We start from the raw sequence: 21,531 nt of genomic DNA, 5'->3' as shown, positions 1-21,531 counted from the left end.
TCATGGCTCCAGCACTTGCCAGTTCCATGACCTTCTGCACAACTCAACCTCTCTATGCTTTGGTTTCTCATTTGTGAAAAGGAAATAAAATTAGCACCTGCCTCATAGGATTGTTGTGGGAATTAAATGAGGGGTTAAACATAAAGTGCCTGGCACATGTAAGCACTCAATAACCATTAGTCAAAATTTTTACCATTAGGGACTTGTTAAAATTGAGCTATTTTAGGCACAGAGGTATTCTAAATTCAGTCCATGCAAGACATTTGGTCATCATAAAGCTATATATCATGGTCTTAGTAACTTTTTTTTTTAAGATTTTATTTATTTGACACACACAGAGAGAGAGAGAGAGCACAAGTAGGCAGAGCGGCAGGCAGAAGGAGAGGGAGAAGCAGGCTCCCCGCTGAGCAGGGAGCCCGATGCGGGGCTCGATCCCAGGACCCTGGGATCATGACCTGAGCTGAAGGCAGATGCTTAACTGACTGAGCCACCCAGCCGCCCCGGTCTTAGTAACTTAAGCCCAAGTTTAAGCTCACTGATTTATTCTTCAATTGTATGCCCTCAGATTTTTTGAGGATACATTAAAAAAAATTGGATAAAAAATCCTTCATTTGCTAAGTATTTAAGATATTTTGTATATTTTTACTTTTTGACTCAATTTTACTTCCAAGAAAAATTTTCCTCTCTTGAAGAATTGCTGTGGGTGTTTCTATTAGAAAATTAAAGTTATACAAAATAGCACTTGGTGTCTGACAGTTTTAACCTACAAAAACTGCAGTTTCATAGGGTTCAACCCACTCTCATACCTTCATTTTTGCCTTAGCTCTCAGGAAATTAGAACTAAACTTAAGGGTAAGACTGAAACATTTTTGGAGGAAAGCTGTATATACACAGTATTAAAATGTTCTTTCTACCCATGAATGTTGTTAGAAAGATCAGATAAGATAATGTAGATGAGAGTATTTTATAATCTAAACGAAAAAATTTGAATCCACCGACTCAAGTCACTACACAAAATTTCTTCCTACACTTTTGTTACTTCTTAGACTCCTTTTAAACTGTAAACACTTAAAGCCTTCAATTCTTTTTTTAAAATTATTTTATTTATTTGAGAGAAAGAGAGAGACAGCACATGAGCAGGGCGAGCGGCAGAAGGAGAGGGAGAAGCAGACTCTCTGCTGAGTGGGGAGCCCCATGTAGGGCTCCATCCCAGGACCCTGGGATCATGACTTGAGCCAAAGGCAGATGCTTAACCGACTGAGCCATGCAAGCACCCCCAAATTCTTTTTTAAAAAAAGATTTGAGAGAGAGAGCACCCATGCGTGAGTGGGGGAAGGAGCAAAGGTAGAGGGAGAGAATCTCAAGAAGACTCCCGCTGAGCATGGAGCCCCATGTGGGCTTGATCCTATGGCCCATGAGATCATGACCTGAGCTGAAACCAAGAGTTGGACGCTCAACCAACTGAGCCATCCAGGCACCCCTTCAAATTCTTTCCATAATATTTAGGATAAGACTTGGAGCTAGTCCCTATTTAGTTCTCGAGCATCACTCTGGCCCCAAGTCTCCATATTGAGACCCTTGTAGTTCCCTGAATCTGTTACCCTCTCACTTGTATCCCTGCCTGATCACACTATGACCTTGGTCTGGAATGCATATCCACAACATTCTGTCTGAATTTCGTCCTTTTATCTCAAGATCCAGCTCAAGCATCCTCAGTTAAAATAACTACCTAAGTTAAAACTCTTTAATCAAGATTATCTTACACCTGAACTATCTTAGCTTTCCAGGTGTCCTTATTTATACTTTGTCATTTCTCTAGTTCATCATCTAGTATAAATCACAGGTCCCATCACATCACCATGGTGCTGAAAAATACAACTCTCCTTTGACTACAGTGTAAGACCTAAAATCCTTAGCATGGAATTGAAGACTCTTCAATATTATGTCCAAGACTATCTCATAAGGTACAAGAGAAAAGATATGATGGAAATGAGGGGAAAAACATTTTGTAAACCTACCATTTTCTTTTAAGGGTACTTGGGATGAAGAATTTCCAGAACTATGCAAAGTCATTCCTGTGGTATAAATTAAATTATTAGACAGTTTATAAAATGGTCAGATACTATATTAGTAATTTCTGTTAAATTCATAAAAATCAAAACATTAAGGCGGCAACATTTTTTTTTAATTTACACCCAGAAAAATGTCTTCCCACAATGGGCTTATTTACTATTTCTAATGTCCAAGTTAAGCATATCAGCTTGTTTTACAGAATAAATTTAAACACAAACGTATTGTTTCTGGCAATGACATTTTGATATGTCAAATATGAAATGATGAAACTGAAATGAGTTTTAAAAGCATTTGTTTAAATGTTAAAAGAAAATTTAATATTCAGTAAGAATGAATAATCTTAATCAAAAAACATGTGGAAAATAAATTTTCTTTCATGAGTGAGTTTTATTCTATCTGTGTTTTTCAATGAAATATTTACTCTTCTACATCTGGTATGTGATGGATTTTTATGTAGACGAAAGCATTTCTAATGAAAATAGCTTAGAATCTATATGGGATCCCATTATATATGAATACTCTTTGAAAAGTATTTTCTAAAAGATTGAACTAGCGTCTTCTTAGGCTATTTTCAACACATAAGGTAGTGACCTATAGGGTGAAATCTTGCCTTTTATCTCTTGAAAGTTTTTCACAACAATTCAATTTAAACTGATGCTAGTATCATCTCTGAAAGCTGTGGAAGCCTACATTAATAAAGTAATGATGCTTTCTGTAAATATCTACCAACCATAGAGTTCTCTTTTCATTTACTCCACAGATCTTCAATCCAACTACAGGTAAAAAAATATTTTTTAACTTTGTGTAATTAGGATTAAATGATCGTTGGTCTAAGTGAAAGTTAACTAGTATTACGGTAAAACAGCAGCAGAAGAGGGTGTCCTTGTTTCTCTTTTGTCTCCCCAGCTGTCTCCTATTCTGAGTTCACACCTCTCTGCTTAAATATCTACTCTTCTGTAAGATTCCAGTGCATTTCCCTTTTAAGATGCATAAAGCAACAGGATATTGAACTATTTATCTCATAAGATAGTATGTGTTTATAAACTTCTTTACTTACATACTTAATATGCCTCAGCTAGCTGGGAGAATTGGAAAAAAAAAACTCAAATCAACTAAGAATTTCCACCTACCGACCACAGTACATTTCATAAAAATTATCTGGTTTGAGAGATAACTGCATTCGTGCTAAGCTGAAAGTACCCTAAATAAACCTTTCTTTAAAAAATACAGTATAGTGGAGCCCACTGCCACAGGCTTGTATGGAAAATCCAAAGGAAGACTGTCCAAAGCCATGGTACCAGACTGTCTGGGTTCTCTCAGTATGACCATCACAGTTTTTAACTGTGACCAAGAGAAAGTGAAGTAACAGTCTGTGCCTTGAAGTAATCACCTGTTAAATCAGTTTTTGATTTGACTTGGTGCATTTTAAGTAGCCTAAAATTTCATATTCAAAAGCAGCTTTGGCAATTAGGACATAGAAGCAAAAATAATATATTGGTCACTAACATTATTTCGTTCATTTCACCACGAGCATGAGGTATGGGAGAAAGAAGGTAAGCTTGTTTATGCTGACCTATAACATATGCTTGACCAGGGTCTTCAAAGGATGAGGAGTCTGATTCCTGTTTCCTCCTTTCAGGACTTCTATTTAAACTTGCAACAGACTTTGAACTAAAGAGGGAAAAGGAAGGTAGGAGGGGGATGTGTCAATGTAAAAAAATATGGTGAAAATAATAAAACGTCAAAACAAAAACAAATGTATGAAATGTAGAATTTACAAATAATATGTAGTTGGGTAATTATGTTCTTACTTATTAAGTTTTGTGAATCCTGCCAAAGATTCTGTATCGGATCTTGCCATCTGGTGTAATGGTTTTCCTACCAACTCCGCAATGCTTTGTGGTGGGGATTCCATGTTAACAATGACATTTTTCCGAGGAGGGTAGAGAGAGGCCTGACTGAGATCGTGGTATGATTTACTCATCCCTCTAGGCTTTTCCTCCCATGAAGCTTTGTCACTCTTCTCTTTTGCACTGTTTTGCAATGGCTGGTAAAGCGACAGCTCTGAGCAGGAGAGCCTCTTCAGAATCTCAGCTTGAACTGACAGAGGTCGAACGGCAAGTTTGTTCAGGGTGCGGCTGGCCAGACTGCCAGTGCTGATCGCTCGGCCCATAGTAAATCCTCTAACGGACTCTGCTTGGAGATTCAGGCTCCTAAACGAAGCTCTCTCTACAAGGAAATAGGATGGCTTTACACGATGGAAACACCGCAGTACCTTTATGAGAAGAGTTATTTCGATAAATAAAACAGCATGCAGTTTTTAATTGTTTTGATTGCCAACGTAAGTAGCAGCTTTCCAAGTGTGGCAAGCAAGGATCTGAAAAAGGAGTTTGGTTTTCAAACCATCTCTCCATCCTGTAGCTTTCTCACAGCCACGGCCTGGTCAGCATCTCCTACCTCATCTAATGAGTCCTGAGCATCTAATAATGTTTGGGCTTCAAGCTTGCTGACTCTGAATTCCCAATTACGGGTCTCAGTTAAAAATGAAAATAACATCTGACACAGAAATTTCAATCCCAGTGGTGTCTCTGCTAAAATCCCTGCAAGCCAGGGATGGGGAGAGGGAGAGATGGAGCCTAGACAGGCTGACATGAAAAAGAAGCTAAGCAGAGGAGAATTTTGCCCAGAGAAAAAGTTGAGTATTATTATATTTTTTAAAGCTCATGGTAGATTGTGATGGTTGTGCAACTCTGTGAATATACTAAAAACCACTGAATTGTATACTTTCAGTGGCTGAACTGTAGAGCGTGGGAATTATGTCTCAATAAAACTGTTACCAAAGAGGAGGAAAAAAAAAAGCTTTTACAGAAAATTATTTCTCTTGTTATTTCATTACTATGCCAATCTCACCTTCCCACTCGGTTGACTTTTCATGATTGGACTGAGGCACAGGAGCCATGGGAGAATCAAGTATTACTTGCCTTCTTTCATTTTTTTGGTTTCTGTTAATAAACATGATCAAGGAGCTGGGGTTCTCATTATGCTTGAATTCCTTTCACTCCTAAACACACATCCAAAGTCTTTTAGAGGCTAAATTTAGAGATACTCTATGACAAGTGCTTGGCTTAGTCTATTTTGTGAGAGCCAATGTCACGGCAGTATTTGAGCATTTGAGCCTATTAACAAAAGCACTGTATCACAGAATTTTAGCATCAAAATCCTTTCATGTAAATAAAGGGCCAGGAGCACAAAATTTCAAATGATTTAGTTCAGGCACTGGTAATCCACATTACAAGGCATTCCCCATTTGGTGCCTCCAATGGAAAGTACCAACCCTTTGTTGCACACTATAAGGAAATACAGCTTGACCACCATGGCTGCAAAAACTTCCTTTTAAAAAGAAAAGATGAAATGCTGCTGACTTAGATCTTTAGATTCTGTTTCATTTACCTTCTAATTCCTAGGAAGATTAATAATTAATAGTTCACCTCAGGCATAAAGAGATAGGAAAACACAGGAGATTTTTAAAATGCATCAGAATGAAGTTTAAATAAACATGTTTCATTGTCAACAGGAAAATTCAATGTCCTTTCACTGAACTGGAAGTGGACACCAAATTAAAACATGAGAATAAAAATAAAATATTGGTTTAAATATTCCCAGAATGATCTTTAGCTTAAAATACAGTTTTATTAGAGCAGATAACATGATTTCCATTTTCTTTTGCTTTGAGAGCAGACTGTAATTAAAGATGCAAAACTTAGTCTTACACAGATTCAACTACCAGGATATACCTTTATACCCAACAGGTTTCTTCACCCTTAAGGAAATGTAGACCACACTTTGACAGAAAAAGGGACGGACTGTTTTGTAAACATATCCAAGATTATGCTAGTCAAATCCATTCATAGCCTAGTCCTGGGTAAGACTTAAAATGGTGCATATATTCACTGGATGGGAGCATAAACTATCATTTTATCTGATCTGTCCTTTATCCCTTTCACCTGGAAAGGACTCCAATATGGACTGCCAGGATGGGAAAGGACATTAGAATGAGCCTACATCCTAATACTAGTGTTTCAGATTTGAACTCAAAGGTTGGCTAGTTCCACACAGAATCTGCCATCCACACTACTTAACCTCTGCTTGTGTGATTGTTCAGTCCTTTGTACTGTTTGATATTTCCTTATATCATCAACTTAACTGTATGCTCTTTTGAGGAGAGCGACTTCATTGATTTCTGTTATTCCACAGCACCCAGCATCATCTCTTACAAGTAGTAAGTGCTCAATAAATGATTATTAATCTTAAGTTCATTCTATGCAAATTAGTTTTTTCATCAAATAGAAATGAAAAGATCAGGGTTCCAGCCTCATTTGACCTCTATGAGTTTAGGTGAGACACTATGCTCTGAACCTGTTTCCTCATCAGTAAAATTTGGGACTAAAAGGCCTCTAGGGTTCTAGCACCAACATTCTATGATGCAAAGAAGTAACATACATTTGTCAGCCCATCAACCTCCTACAGACAACACCAGTTATTTTCACTTGTCTAATACAGATAGTTAAGTAGGCAGGTAGTTACTTCTAAGCCATTTTAAGCAAAAAAATAATTCCTTTGAAGGTTTAACAAAATCTGGGAAAAGCTGTAGATGATACCATCTTGAAGGGCTTTCACATATGAGTTCAGGGATACACAGCTGTGTGTTCCTTGGTGGAAACCTGTGAGATACATAGGGTATTCCCACTCCATGGATGAGGAAAATGAGACTCCTAGAAGTCAGTTACTTTCCTACGGGGTCATTATACTACTATTAGTAGTGGTAGTAGTGGTAAGACAATATTGATGATGGTGATGATAACAATAATGAATATTTATTCAATACTTACTCTGTGCCAGACACCTTTAAGGTGCTTACATGTATGAATTCATCTTCACAACAACCTCACGATGTAGGTATTATCATTATGATAATCATTTTACAGATGGGGAACTAAGGCAGAGTTTAAGTGCCTACCCAGGGTTTCAGAGCTTATAAGTAATAGAGCAAGGTTTGGATCCTGGCCGTCTGGTTCCAGAGTTCACGTTGTTAATTAACTACTACACTATTTTGTTCTTCAGTATAAGAAATGCTGAGGATGAAAGGCTGGCTTCGTAGTTTTGTCTTCTGATTTTTTTCATAATAGCACATTATACTACGTCTGTAATGATGCAACCTTCAATTGTTCAATTTTGGTTTGTTATTGACTAGAGTATTAGTCCAAGTACGAATAGCTCTAATAAGTTTGATATTTCACTGCACTTTTAAAATATGTAAGAGCATACAATTTTTTAGCAGAGCAAAGTAGGTAAAGAAAAGGAATAATGAGATTACAGCAGTAGTTACCATATTTTAGCATGCATAAAAGCCATTACTGAAGAAAGCCTGTTAAAATGCAGATTCCAGGGACCCAATACCCAAAGATGGTGATTCACCAAATTTCAGGTAGGTTTCTGGAATCTTCATTTTTAATAAGCATACACCCCTACCATCTTTGACTCTGAATGGCTGAGAAACATCTATTCATAGGCTGCCATCACCCCAGTCTGATCCTACGGGGAATACATTTTTTTGTAATATTTCAGGATGTGAGAAAGTTTGGATACAGAATTCACAGGACTCTGCTACACAAGGTCATCAGTGCTATTCCATTAAATTGAAAAATCTAATTCTTCTGAGTATTTCACAGAAGTCTATAAGAATTTACTATGCAGAACTAGATTTTGTATAACTTTAATCTCTTCATGTGGTCTTGCAGAGTCAGTTTTAAATATTTCAGTTCTGATGAAGATATATTTTTTCAGAGCTGAATTAGTTTCTTCTGCTCGTTCCTTTTCAAAAGGAACTAAAATCACTCTTCTGACCATTTATACTGGGTATGGGGGTTACTGATCTCAGTCGCTGAAGAGGGACACACTCAAGTAAAACTAATAGGTGGGAAATCTGCCACCCCCAAACTGTTATACTATGTAACACATCACTGGGTGCATACTCCCCTTGCCCCCTGCCTTGTTTCTTTTTTTTACCCTCACCTGGAAACCCCTTCCATTTATCTTCAACCTACTTAGTTACTTTTGTCCTTCAAATTCCAGTTCAAGTGTCACCACTGGAGAATTCTGGCCTCTGATCTCCCTCTCTTCTTACTGTAGAGCATGTAGTCTGTATGATATAATCTGTTATTAAAAGCTGGACCCTCCGACGTGTATTATTATTTCATGTATGCTGGTCTTACCTTCCCAAATAGTATGTAACTTTACTATGGGTAGACACTTTGACCCAAATATCATATTCACATCAGTTAGCCTCATGATTAGCACAAAACAGACATTTCAACAGGTGCTCCCTGACTGATCTGGGGCACAGTTTCCAAAATGAACCTGAAGTTGAAATCTTGGCTTCATTTGTGGCACTTTATATAAAGCTGACTTAGTCATTTAACATCTATACACATTGTAACTTTCATTCTAGACATGGAAATTCTTTTAAAATTTGTGGCAAAAACCACGCTCGTACCCGATCATCTGACACACTTTGTTTCTCCTTACCAATATCCTGGGCATCTTGGTTGCTCTGTCTGGCTCGCATCTGCAGCTGGAACTTATGCTGGGCAGAGCAGAGGTGCAGCAGATGCTGGCACACCTTACTGCTGTCCGTCTGGAAGGCATGTTTTATGCCATCTGATGTGTTTTGCAATGTGATTTTCTTTTTCTACAATATTAATCAGGGGTGTTATAATTAGGACGTTTTCCCGACACATAACTAAATTCTGTAAACAATAATTAATAAGTACAGATATTATTTTTATTTCTCATTTAACACTCATTAGGCATGAGAGTTCCTTGACCTGCATCTAATCTAAATATAGAAAAATAGAACCCTGTTATTATAACGGATTCAGCAAATAAATCAAATTAGTATCATTTGTCACTTTCAGATATTGTAGCCTAAATCAGACAGTATACTATACCAGCAAGGGAAAAGGTTCTTTTAATGAGATTATTGATATTTTGAGTTTACTGCATGCAATGTTTACAAATACCATAACTGTTTGAAAAAGACATTTCAAAAATATGTTCTTCTTGGGTAAGAAAATGAAATTCAACAAAAATTGATTTATTAATATATAAGAGCTGTGATTCTGTCAAGAAGAATTTTGGTGGCCTGAGGGCTGAGATGGAAATTGTGAAAAGTTAAAAGAAAATGTGGGAATAGAGAGGCACCGGGTAACATGGCTGCTGGGATGAGAGATAAAACACATCAAGATTTAGAGACAGAGTGATTCTTGCATTCAAATTCAGGGGAAACAGGAGAACCATCAATTAGTGTTATCTCTTCCATGTTTCTTGAAAAATAAACGTCTCTTGTGTAAGAGGGCATCCCAAAATGTTGCAACCTCTGTGGTGAGGCTTGCAGATGATTCGTACGTCTTAAAAGACTAGCATTCAGCATGCCAGGAATCTAAGACTAATGTCTCTGGAGAACTGCTTAAGTCCAATTAGATTTTACTCCAGCTCTCGGCTGCTTCTACTGTGTAAATTATTCCCTCTATCTACTCATGTCCCTTGTTTTCAAATGCAGGAATAGCCACAGAGAAGTCAAATTTGGTGAGGCTCATAAATGACACAATAACAGAATATTACTCAAACTTCAATCATGCAGGTGCCTTCTTCATAATTTCTGGTCTTGTTAATTTATAAATTTTTAAATTGACTTTGCTTATATAAATTCACTTAAACTTTATATCACAGCTATAAATAGAAAACCAGTACCACTTGCCATAAATAGAATCCAGCTATTAAAAATATGTAATCAGGGGGACCTAGATGGCTCAGTTGATTAAGCATCTGCCTTTAGCTGAGGTCATGATCTCAGGATCCTGGGATAGAGCCCTGCATGGGGCTCCCTGCTCAGTAGGGTATCTGCTTCTCTCTCTCCCTCTGCACCTGGCCCTTGCTCATGCTCTCTCTCTATCTCAAATAAATAAACAAATAAAATATTTTTAAAAAGTATATGCAATCAATGCAATAAAAACAAAATAAGGTTATTATATTCTAGCTGGATATGTTACCAATGAAATCTCAGGGACCCTGTTCTCTCTTTCTTAAAAAAAGAAATCAGCAAGTATTAAAGAGGAGTTAAAAGAAACAGCATAATCAAACTAGTCTCTTCACTATCAGTAGTATATCTAGTGACGATTCAAATAGTTGGGGAATTTTTTTTTCCAAACAAACATAACCACTGTCAAGTAATTCCCTAGGATATTTTTCTCCAAAGTTGTAAAGCTGTACAGGTTTGAAACAAATTATAAGAATAATTGATTCTAAGTATTTACTGATAAAATGGACAAGAAATGTGTCCAAGGGAATTCAATTGTGAAAGATGAGAAAGGCGAAGTAGGGTGACATTTCTATCTCCCCAGAGGCTAGTGGGGGGTGGGGGGAATGAGGGTTAAAAAGAGCTCTGTGTTGGAGAAGGGACTTCGGGATAAACAAGTTTTGTTAAACACAAGAACAGTCTGCATGGGAATGTGGTCTATTCTCTATTACTGGAGATCTTTAAAATGAGCTAATCAAAGCTAGTTCTATATATGGCAGGGATGGTGTGATGGCTTGGCTAACAACAGAGAGCTGAATGCTAGACAATTTATTTGATTTGTTGCCTTTTCTAAATTGGTCCAAATTAGATTTGTATTTAATTAATCTAAGGTTTCCTACCGATATTTGCTGTGCTAGCATTTCCATTGGGGAAGGTAAATTATACCAGGGCCATTTCCTGGTCTTGACAATCTTGGGAAGATTAGGCTGTCTGGGCTTTCCTGAGAGAACACATTATCATGTGGTAATCTTAGTGGTACCTCTGGGCTTCACAGGAAACCAACCAACTAACCATCAAGTCTAGAACTGATTTCAAAGGTCTCTAGGTTGAAAATTAACCAGGGTAAGTTGGGACCTTGAGATTGATATCCTTATAAACAGTGTTCTAGCGAGACCATATTTCAGCTCAAATATGAATTAGAGATGTCAGTAGTCTCTTAATACCATAAGGAAAACAAATAAATATCTTAACATATTTTTTTATTCACCTCTGGGGCTTCTCAATTGCATTTCAATGTTCAGACACTCCACCACTTCCAAAATCAAAATATGCCTTTACGGCTTACTATCTTTCATAAACATGATATTCTAAAACTTTACCTCCATATGGAATATACACTAAAACTTAAAACTGCAGAAAGTTCTGGGACATTAAAAACATTTCTAGGGGCGCCTGGGTGGCTGAGTCGTTAAGTGTCTGTCTTTGGCTCAGGTCATGATCTAGGGTCCTGGGATCAAGCCCCGCATCGGCTCCCTGCTCAGTGGGAAGCCTGCTTCTCCCTCTCCCACTCTTGTGTTCCTGCTTGTGTTCCCTCCCTCACTGTCTCTCTGTCAAATAAATAAATTAAAATCTTTAAATAAAAAAAAAGTTTTTAGTTCATAAAATCCAATAAATCTCTGGACTGCTAAAATTCAAACATAGTTGCTGTGAGGAGCCCATTATTGAGCTAGACAAAATTTATGAGGATTAAAATAATTATTTTTTAAAATACATTAGAGGGGTTTCTCCATGTGAGCAGTAAGTATCCCAGAATAAGTTCTGAATTAATAGAAAGTCAACTTGGTTGTAATTCAACTAAGTCAATTGAGCATGTAACCAGCTGGGAATGTATATTATTCTTTTAAAAATCACTTCCTGAGAAAACTAAAACCAAATAAAGATCTCAATAATACTTCCTACAACTAAGAAGAGTTAAATAGTATTAAAATGAAAAAAAAAGGTATTAAAATGTATTAGCTCTACTGAATAGAAGGGTCTAAAGTTTACTTAAGGATAATCAATTAATATGTTACATTTGAAATTGACAACACATATCTTAAAATATAATGAAAAGGAGTTTAAATGGACATACGGAAAAAGAAATCTTCTTGGTTTCCCTCCATGGAAAGCGAAGGACCAGTGTGCGAACTCCATTGTGAACCTCAAACACAAGGACACCTTTAGAACAGACTCCAAGCAATATTCCAGTTTGTGACTTTTTCTCAGGGTGCACTCGATGAAAATGAACTCCATATTCTGTCAGTCTTTGGCAGACCTGTTGAACATCAATAGCAATGCACCTTGGTAAAGGGTGACAAAGATATAGAAGGTGTACCACTGTAGCTTGATATGGAAAGGATAGTCTTTTCAACAAATGGTGCTGAAACAAATGGATATTCACAGGTAAGAAAATGAATCTTGACCCTCAATTACACCCAGTATATGAAAATTAACCCCAAATGGGTCATAGACCTAAATATAGGAATTAAAACCATAAAGCTTAGAAAATCTTTATGGGTATGGGTTTGACAAAGATTTCTTTGTGGGACATAAAAAACATGAACTATAGAATAAAAAATTGGTAAACTGAAACTTTAGCTCTTCAAAAGTCAGTGATAAGAAAATATAAACGCAATGGGGCGCCTGGGTGCCTCAGTCAGTTAAGTGGCTGACTCTTGATTTCAGCTCAGGTCATGATCTCAGGGTTGCGAGATCGAGCCTTGTTTTGGGCTCTGCACTCATCGGGGAGTCTGCTTAAGATTCTCTCTCTTCCCCCCCCATCTCCCTCTCTAAAAAAAAAAGGAAAAGAAAAGAAAATATAAAGGCAGGCTACAGACTGGGAGGTAAATATATTATATATCTGATAAAGGAACTGTATCCAGCATATATAAAAAGCATGTATTTCTCAGCAATAAGGAGACATATAACCAGATACAAAGATGGGCAAAAGATTTTATTAGACACTTCAATGAAGAAGATACACAAATGGCAAATAAACACATAAAAAGATGCTCACCATAAATAGTAATTAAGGAAACACAAATTAACCTCACCACAATGATATACCACCACTTACCTATTTCAATAGTTAAAGTGAAAAAGACTGAGCATACCAAGTATTTTGAGGATGTGGAACAACTAGAAATCTCACATATTACTGGTAGTACTGTAAAATTGGACAGCCACTTTAGAACAATTTGGCATTTTCTTATAAACATACACTTCCCATAGATCCCAGCAACCCTACTGTTAGGTAATTACTCAAAAGAAATAAAAACCATATGCTCACGTCAAAATGTGTATTTGAAAGTTTATAAAAGCTTTATATCCATCAACTAATGAAGAAATAAACAGGTTGTTTATCTGTACAGAGGGAAACTACCCAGCAAAAGAATGACAAAAAAAACCCACAAAAAAGAAAAACAAACCAACAACGACAATCAAAAAAATCCCCCAACAACAAAAAAAACCACCACCACCAAAAAAACTGATACACATCATACCATGGATGAATCTCAAAAGTATTACTTCTAAGCGAAAAGAGCAAGATACAGGAGACTACTACATAACGCAAAATTCTTTTTATGAAATTCTAGACAAGAAAAAACTATGGTGATAGAAAGGAGATCAGTAGTTGCCAAGGGCTGGGGTGGTGGTGGTGGGGGATTAACTGCAAAGGGACACAAGGAAACTTTTTTGGTTTTGGAAATGTGGGTTAGCAAGTCTTTGTCTTCATAGATACTTGTAGGGCTGGGAACCTTGGCTCTCTTCAATATGGAGCAAATGGAAGGCATACTGTTACATACTAGGGAGCTGAACCAGGAGAATGTTCTGAAAGTTTCTCTTCTCAACAGAATACTATACTTTCTATTCTTATTGGAAGTTAACACAATACTATCTTTCCTGATCATAAATGGACTATTTATCTGAGGTCTCAAAGAAAGCTGATGGCAGAACTGGAACCATAAAGCCATTTTTTTCTGACCCCCTACCATTATGTGAATTAGTCAGCATTTATGAAATACCGTCTTTAAAGGATGTAATTGAATTTTAAGCCTTTTAAAAAACAAAGCAAAATAATTCTATCAAAAAATTCCGTTGTTACTTCTTTACAATGTATCTTGATACATTTATAATGTATCTTGAGTATAGAACAGAATAAAAGCAGAGAATCCATAGCCATGCAGATACAGGGTTCGAATTAGTTTTGCCCCACCTACCAGCCATTGACTTTGGGAATATTACATTTCCTCTTTGAGCTTTAGTCCTCTCTTCCACAGGATAATTAAAATACCATGGTTTTAGTCAGGAATAAGTGAGATGAGATAATGCATAGTATCAGTTATTGGCACTTGAGCTTTTAGATACCTATGTCCTCCAACATTTCTTGCTTACTTTGAAAAATATATAAACTTTATCATTTGTAATCTTGCATGCTTACCTTTAAAAATTCTAACTCTGTCTCTTTTTCAGAAGCTCCCACGTAGGTATTATGCAATTTTGGTAACTCTTCTTTAACATAGGATAAATCAAGTTTCTCCATCACTCTGGGAGGCAAATAATGCTCCAGTCTAAAATAAGACACACCATGAACCTAGAAAAGAGAATGTTTTTATAAGCAATTATGTCTGCCCTCTTCCTTCTATCTTAAAGTTCTTGCCTCAACCAAGAGGTAAGACACTTTTATTTAGACTTCTCCCTGAGGAGTGAGTTTTAGAGGAAATGCATCATTCTTTCTCTTTCATTCAGTGAGGTAAAATGGCTGAACTGATTAGCAAGCTTAAAGAGACAGACAACAAGGGCCAAATGTCGCTACAGTTAGGGTTAATGTTGTGAAGGATGCTACTCAAGTGGCACTGACTCTTTCCCCTTGCTTCCTCTTAGATCCACTTTTTTCAGGAACAATTGGCCTCAAACATCTGCTTTCTGTACAGTGAACTCTGCTAGGTTCTCAGCCCATTACTGCATGGATCCATGTGGAAGGCAGAAGATCCCTTTGACCCAGATTTGGCTGGTAACCCTTGTGCCTAGTATCCATTAATTAGAAATTGGGAGAAAGAAGGGTAAATGCTAGATATCCTGAAATTGTGAAACAGGAAATTTTACACAGAAAAAAGAAAAAGAGAGAGAGAAAGCTACACTGTATGATTTTTACATACCAATGTACGTGGGGAATCTGGTCACTCTAAGGTACCAAACTAGCCTCAAAAATCTCCAGATATTGGGGCGCCTGCGTGGTGCAATTGGTTGAGCATCTGACTCATGGTTTCAGCTCAGGTCATGATCGCAGGGTTGTGGGACTGGAACCCTGTGTCAGGCTCCAGGCTCAGCGTGGAGTCTGCTTGAGATTCTCTCTTGCTCTCCCTCTGCCCCTCCTGCCAATTCTCTCTCTCTCTCTCTCTCTCTCAAATACATCTTAAAAACAACAACTCCAGATCTAAATAGCAAACACATCATCCAGGTTCAGTTTTTAATTATGCTGAGGATAAAAATATCAATATGAAAGTGGTCCTGGAGAAAAAAAAAATAAATCCTACCTCTGGTTGATAATCTCCATATTCAGCCTGGAGAGCCAAGGATGCCAGTAATAAAGAAGTCTCATCATCACAATGCATCCTCTCCTCCAAGATATCCTTTCGCAGTTGAAGATAATACTGATGACAGGTCAGGGTATGTCTGGAAAAATAAATGCACACTAAACATCTAGGCTTCATCTTGAATCTGGAGAGATTTTTATTATTGGCATATAAGTTGAGTTCCCAAGATGGTTTATTATTAATCTTTTAAGGCACAAGAATTTAATAAACTATGTTGAAGGAAATATTTCTTTTATGATAGAGAAGACATTTACCGAATCAAATAATTCAGTATCAGTAAACTAAAGGGTCCAAAGACCAGAAGCCAAAAAGACAAAAATAGAAACTTGTGTACTTACTGTATTAGACTAACATCATCCATGAAAAATTTAATTCGGAAAAACAAAGTAAAATTAACAGCGGCTTTGCTCTTTTTCTTTGGTTCTTCTTTCCATCCCTCTGGGGCCACTTTGGTTAATTTTAAATCAGGATCAACAAAGAAATATTCATTATCTAAAACAGAATGAGGAAACACTCAGATAAAAATACTTCAATGTTTTCTTCTGATTCCTTCGTAGTTTTTTTTTTTTTTGCGGGGGGGGGGGTCAGACTTGCACAAAATAGTTTCACACAAGAATAAAATAAGATTGTTAAGAAGTATGGCAGGGAATGCTGAAGGTAACTGCCTACAGATTGGGGGCAATAGGGTATGTCTGAGTCTTTTAAGACAGGGTTCTAAAGGCAGATAGAACTAGATTCAAATCCACCACATCATTTACTATCCATGTGACACTGACTAAATTATTTAACCTTTCTAGACATCAATTTTCTTGTCTGTAAAATCCGGATAGTGCTAATTCCTGCCTTATTGTATTATTGTAGGGATCAAATGACCTAAGCCATATAAAACACTTGGTAAAGCATGTGGCACATGGTAAGCATTCAATAAATATTATTTATTATTTATTATTATTGAGCTTCCAACTGAAACCTAGGAAAAAAAATACTCATCATTTTATTTTTTTCATTTTGTAATTCCATCTAAATATTATTGACTCTTTCCAAATAAAAGGTTTTCAATAAAATCTGACTTATCCAGGAGGTTCAAGAAATTAGGTGTACTATAAACAGAAATTCTGATTAATTATTCATGTGAATGGTATTACCTGATTAGTCTAAACTTGTAAGTAGTAAAGTGACAGAACATTAGTAGGCACTAATTGAATGTTTACTGGATGACTCTATAAAGTGAACTATTAGTTTTTAAGAAACAAGAATTCAATAAACTAAATTGAAGGAAACATTTCTTTTGTGACAAAAAGGACATTATCCTAATCTTGTAGGGTTTTAAGATAATTTGATCCTCAACTGCAATTTATGGTACTCTGTTGCCTAAGGTAAGTTAAATTTTGAGGTAAACAGGAATTTGAAATATTGAAGAGTAATTTATAAATACAATGATTTATTAAAGCCCAACTCCAAAGCAATAAGGAGCTATGGAAATTCTAACTGATAAATAGGAGTGATTTCACTGAAGCTCTGCTCTGAGGCCACTGGGAATGCCACAAAGTTCAGTGCATGTAAAGCTTAAAAAATATGTAAAATGATGTATTTGCAGTCACGAAGTGAAAACATTTAAAAAAGACACTATGTTTTTAGGATAGTAGGCTAAAGAAGCTGATGTGGAGATTCAGAAATAGGATCCTGCTATTTATTTATTTATTTATTTATTTATTTATTTAAGATTTTATTTATTTATTTGAGAGAGAATGAGAGACAGAGAGCATGAGAGGGAGGAGGGTCAGAGGGAGAAGCAGACTCCCTGCCGAGCAGGGAGCCCGATGCGGGACTCGATCCCGGGACTCCAGGATCATGACCTGAGCCGAAGGCAGTCGCTTAACCAACTGAGCCACCCAGGCGCCCAGGATCCTGCTATATATTTAAATTCAGATTAGCAGGATACTAATTTCTAGAGTACATATGTAGGCAATTGACATATATAATGGTCCCCAAAATATAATAATTAAAATCCACTTTAGTATACTGAGCTAAAGAAAAATGTTCACGGTCAGGTATAGAAGATGCTAAAAGACACAGCTATTAAAACAATGAACCTAGGGGTGCCTGGGCGGCTCAGTCATTAAGCATCTGCCTTCGGCTCAGGTCATGATCTCAGGCTCCTGGGATCGAGCCCCGCATCGGGCTCCCTGCTCAGCAGGAAGCCTGCTTCTTCCTCTCCCACTCCCCTTGTTTGTGTTCCTTCCCTCGCTATGTCTCTGTCAAATAAATAAATAAAATCTTAAAAAAAAAAAAAACAAAAACACAATGAACCTAATTAGGAGAAGGGAGTTCCTAACTCCTACTTCTCAATGCTGACATGTTCATGTAGTTAACATTTCCCAAAACAAGTTGGGCAATAACAGGTATGAAAGCTTGTTGCCAAGTTTCCATACTACACCCTGAACTTAAAATATCTTGGTACCTTTGAGGGTAGCTAAAGCAAACAAATGATGTTCCACTAAGCCGATGTGGGCCACAATCATATCAAACACATCTTTACATATAGTTTTGGTATCACAAGTCAGTTCCAGTCTCTGCCCACTCAGAAGCATTATGTTTACTTTTCTTCGGTTATCTTCATTCTTCCCTTTCTTGGCCTACGATTGAAAGAAAGAAAATGAATGATATCCATTAAAGTAAACATTATAAGAATTTTAACTGTTTTTTTAAAAAAGTCATTACTGAAATTATTTTCTAAGAGTGACACAAGTTGGTTTTATTACTTACAAGGATAGACCGTGGTAAATCCAAAGATATAAATGGCTCAATCGTCATCTTCACAAACTCAGGGCCAAAGAAATTCTGCGAATTACATAAGTAGAATCAACAGTTTTTACCTCTTAGGCTAGGTCTTTCCTTAAAAGGCAAATATAATAATAATAATAATAATAATAATAATAATAATAATAAATTACATGTAAAGCCACCACAATAGAACTAGGTGATCTGAAACAAATGTAGCAACGTTTAATAAAGAAGTATGGTGGCTTTTACGAAGGACAGGAATGGAATATGCCTTACACCAAATGTAAACAGAAGTTCTTCCTCAGTTTCATTTTTTACCAGTGATGTCAAATATAAAGCCTTGCTTCATACTGTTTTACAAATTTTTCATTTTTTGGCCTTCAGATAAACTCAGACTGTCAAAAAAAATAGTAGCCTTAATTACTGAAGTAATATAGAGTTATCAAGCTCATGATAAAGATTTGGTTTAGTACTGCTAAGGTGTGAAGTGATTGAACACAATCTCATTTTGTTTTAGAGAGTGATATTTCATGTATCCTAAAATAAATCATAGTTAAAGGACATCTACTTTGTAATTACAAAATACACATATCCATTCATAATCATGTGCTTGGAACCCTGTGACATTCACTGTCTTTTTTTTTCTAAATAGTTGACAGTTAGGGATATTACAGATATCAGCCTCTGTCCCCCATTGCTACCCCCAAGGAGAAAACATTCTCTCAGGAGATAGGGGAGACTCAGGAGCTGGGGAAAGTGGAGTCCACACACTTCATTTACTGCTTCTCAATCTACTTTTTGCCTGTACCTCTTGTATATCCAGAAGTTTCTGCCAAAAGTGGTAACTGGTTGAGGAAATAACTTAAAAAAAGTTAAGATTCCAGGTGGGAGCAGGATTCAGAACAGACTGAAAGATAATGTGCAAATGGGCAAAAAGTACAATGAAAGGGCTAATCTTGAGGCCAAAGGCAGGTGGTGTGTTTGTGTGCGCGTGTGCACACATGAGCGCATGTGCAGTAATGTGCATGCATGAGTTTGCACTCAGGAAGTTTACTGGGGTTTTATTTTTGTTGGTTTCTTCTTTTGTTGCTTGATGTGGGAAATTCTATCCAATTAACCAAGTGTGGAACATCTGACAGATACCATTTAAGTAAAACATTAACTTTAAGGGTTTGTTAATACTCAACCAGCCAGTAGGACACATTTTAAATGAGAACAGAAATAGAGCAGAAAAAAAGAAAATGGTCTGCCTCGGGGAATACAGAATCTAATACAGATCAACTAAAGCTACAGTGTATAAACAAGTTAAAATGTCTCTGCACCAAAAGTAACCTACAAAAAATCAAATATTTATGTTTTGGGAAAGAACATTAATTAAATGGTGTAATTGTTCCTTCAAATACTAGCACTGTTTCTCAGCACTAAAAACATACACTTCCTGCTCTTTTCAGAAAAAACACGCGGTCCTTTAATGACCACCAGTTCACATTCTGTAGTCACTGATATAGTATGTCTTTGATGAAGAGATGTTTGTTTTTGAAATAGCCAGAAACTGACTGCCTAAAAGGAAACACAGGTTTTTAGTGAGATGGTGCATAACAGTGGCATACTGTAAAGATATAGGATACCATTTATGAATCTCTAATAAGCTATGTTCTACATTAGCTCTCTAAAATTATGATTTAGGAAAAAGGTGTATATATACGTGCTCGTTATAGTTTATGCGTGCGTTTAATTACTGGAAGCCCACACTATTTTGTATGATATCTTGCCTAGTTCTTAATTTTGACAAAGATATTGGTGATAATGATAAATTGATGAGGCTTACTGAGTTTCTTCCTTTCAGCTTAATCATATTTTATTGGAATCTAACAATTTTAAAAGTAGACAGTATCTTATAAATTTCAACCCAATTCCACATTTAAAAAATCAGCACAATAAAGAACAAAGTGGTTTAAAAATTTGCCTAAAATCATATAACAGCATTATTAACAATAGAAACCAAGTCTTCGAATTTGTGGTTCAAACAATTTTCACCACCCAGTACTGTTTCTTCTCCTTAGAAAACTATGAGGGAAATTTGAATTCTACCAACTCTAAGGCATACAAAAATGCTTTTGAGACAATTCTTTAAAAAAAAAAAAAGACAATTCTTTGAAACAAGCAACAAAAAACCAAAACAGAATGTGGGTAATACACAAGTGCAGAACTAAAAAGAAAAAATTCATCCTAGGTTTTATCACTTTTACTACTATTTATTTCATGTTTGAAGAATTATTTGTATAGGAACAATACAAACAAGATACGGCCTCACCTATCAAATTGGTGATGATAAAAAAAGAATGACAATATCCAGAGAAGGTAAGAATATGGTGAAACAGGCATGAACACAAGAAGCATAAATTTGTACAAACATTGTGAAGGACAATTTGACAATATGTATCAAATGTTTTAAAATGTGCCTGCCTTTGACTTGGCTATTCTACTTGGAGGAAGCTACCCGCAAAGATTTAGCTAAAGGGATGTTCATCAGAGCATTGCTTGCAATAGCAACAACAACAAATTAGAAATATTTTCAATGTCCAGCAGCACCTGGGTGGTTCAGTTGGTTATGCATCTGCCTTCAGCTCAGGTCCTGATCTTGGGGTCCTGGGATTGAGCCCATACTGGAGTCCCGCATCAGGCTCCCTGCTCAGTGGGGAGTCTGCTTCTTTCTCTCCCTCTCTCCTCCCATCCCCCACTCGTGCTCTCTCTCAAATAAATAAAAACTTTAAAAGAAAAAAAATGTCCAATAATTGGAAACTGATTGAAGAAATCATGGTACATGATAAATTCACATAATGAAGTACTTTACAGCCCTTAACAATAATATTATAGAAGTTGTAAAATGTTCAAGATATTTCACATGAGAAGACTGTTCATTTTGAGCTTATGTTTATAAAAATATATAGGACATATGTTGAAAGAAAAGTAAACTAACTAAACACATTAAAAAAAATCCCCCCGATATAGGATGCAGATTTGTTCCTTTTGTCTTTCAATATTGTAATACAAAGATACAATGCTTGAAGCTCATGTGATCATCTTTTGATTTCAAAGTAAATCACTATCAAAATTCTGAGAATGGCAGAGCAGAAAGATGGAACGTACTTGATAATTCTTGAGCTTTTGAATCAATCCTGA

The 21,531-nt window shown here is 36.5% G+C and overlaps 1 protein-coding gene across 8 annotated transcripts in view; it reads right to left on the bottom strand.

Annotated features, from left to right (window-relative positions):
• PTPN13 (protein tyrosine phosphatase non-receptor type 13) overlaps positions 1-21,531 on the bottom strand; it is a 203,675-nt gene that overhangs the window by 57,776 nt on the left and 124,368 nt on the right. For 4 of the 8 annotated variants that reach the window (XM_036096776.2, XM_036096777.2, XM_078068905.1 and 1 more), the window contains 10 exons: positions 18,331-18,405; positions 18,026-18,200; positions 15,903-16,056; positions 15,505-15,643; positions 14,409-14,561; positions 12,060-12,242; positions 8,659-8,821; positions 3,885-4,302; positions 3,647-3,744; positions 2,019-2,075 (listed from right to left, as the gene is read on the bottom strand). In XM_036096776.2, coding sequence (XP_035952669.1) covers positions 2,019-2,075; positions 3,647-3,744; positions 3,885-4,302; positions 8,659-8,821; positions 12,060-12,242; positions 14,409-14,561; positions 15,505-15,643; positions 15,903-16,056; positions 18,026-18,200; positions 18,331-18,405 — 1,615 coding nt within the window. The remainder of the gene's footprint in view (positions 1-2,018; positions 2,076-3,646; positions 3,745-3,884; positions 4,303-8,658; positions 8,822-12,059; positions 12,243-14,408; positions 14,562-15,504; positions 15,644-15,902; positions 16,057-18,025; positions 18,201-18,330; positions 18,406-21,531) is intronic. The other 4 variants (XM_078068903.1, XM_078068904.1, XM_078068907.1 and 1 more) reach the window with 2 other exon arrangements.

This window comes from Halichoerus grypus, chromosome 3 (assembly GCF_964656455.1).
Source record: "Halichoerus grypus chromosome 3, mHalGry1.hap1.1, whole genome shotgun sequence".
Taxonomy (NCBI): Eukaryota; Metazoa; Chordata; class Mammalia; order Carnivora; family Phocidae; genus Halichoerus; species Halichoerus grypus.
Note: the sequence above shows the minus strand (reverse complement) of the source record. Positions and strands in the feature narration are given on the sequence as shown.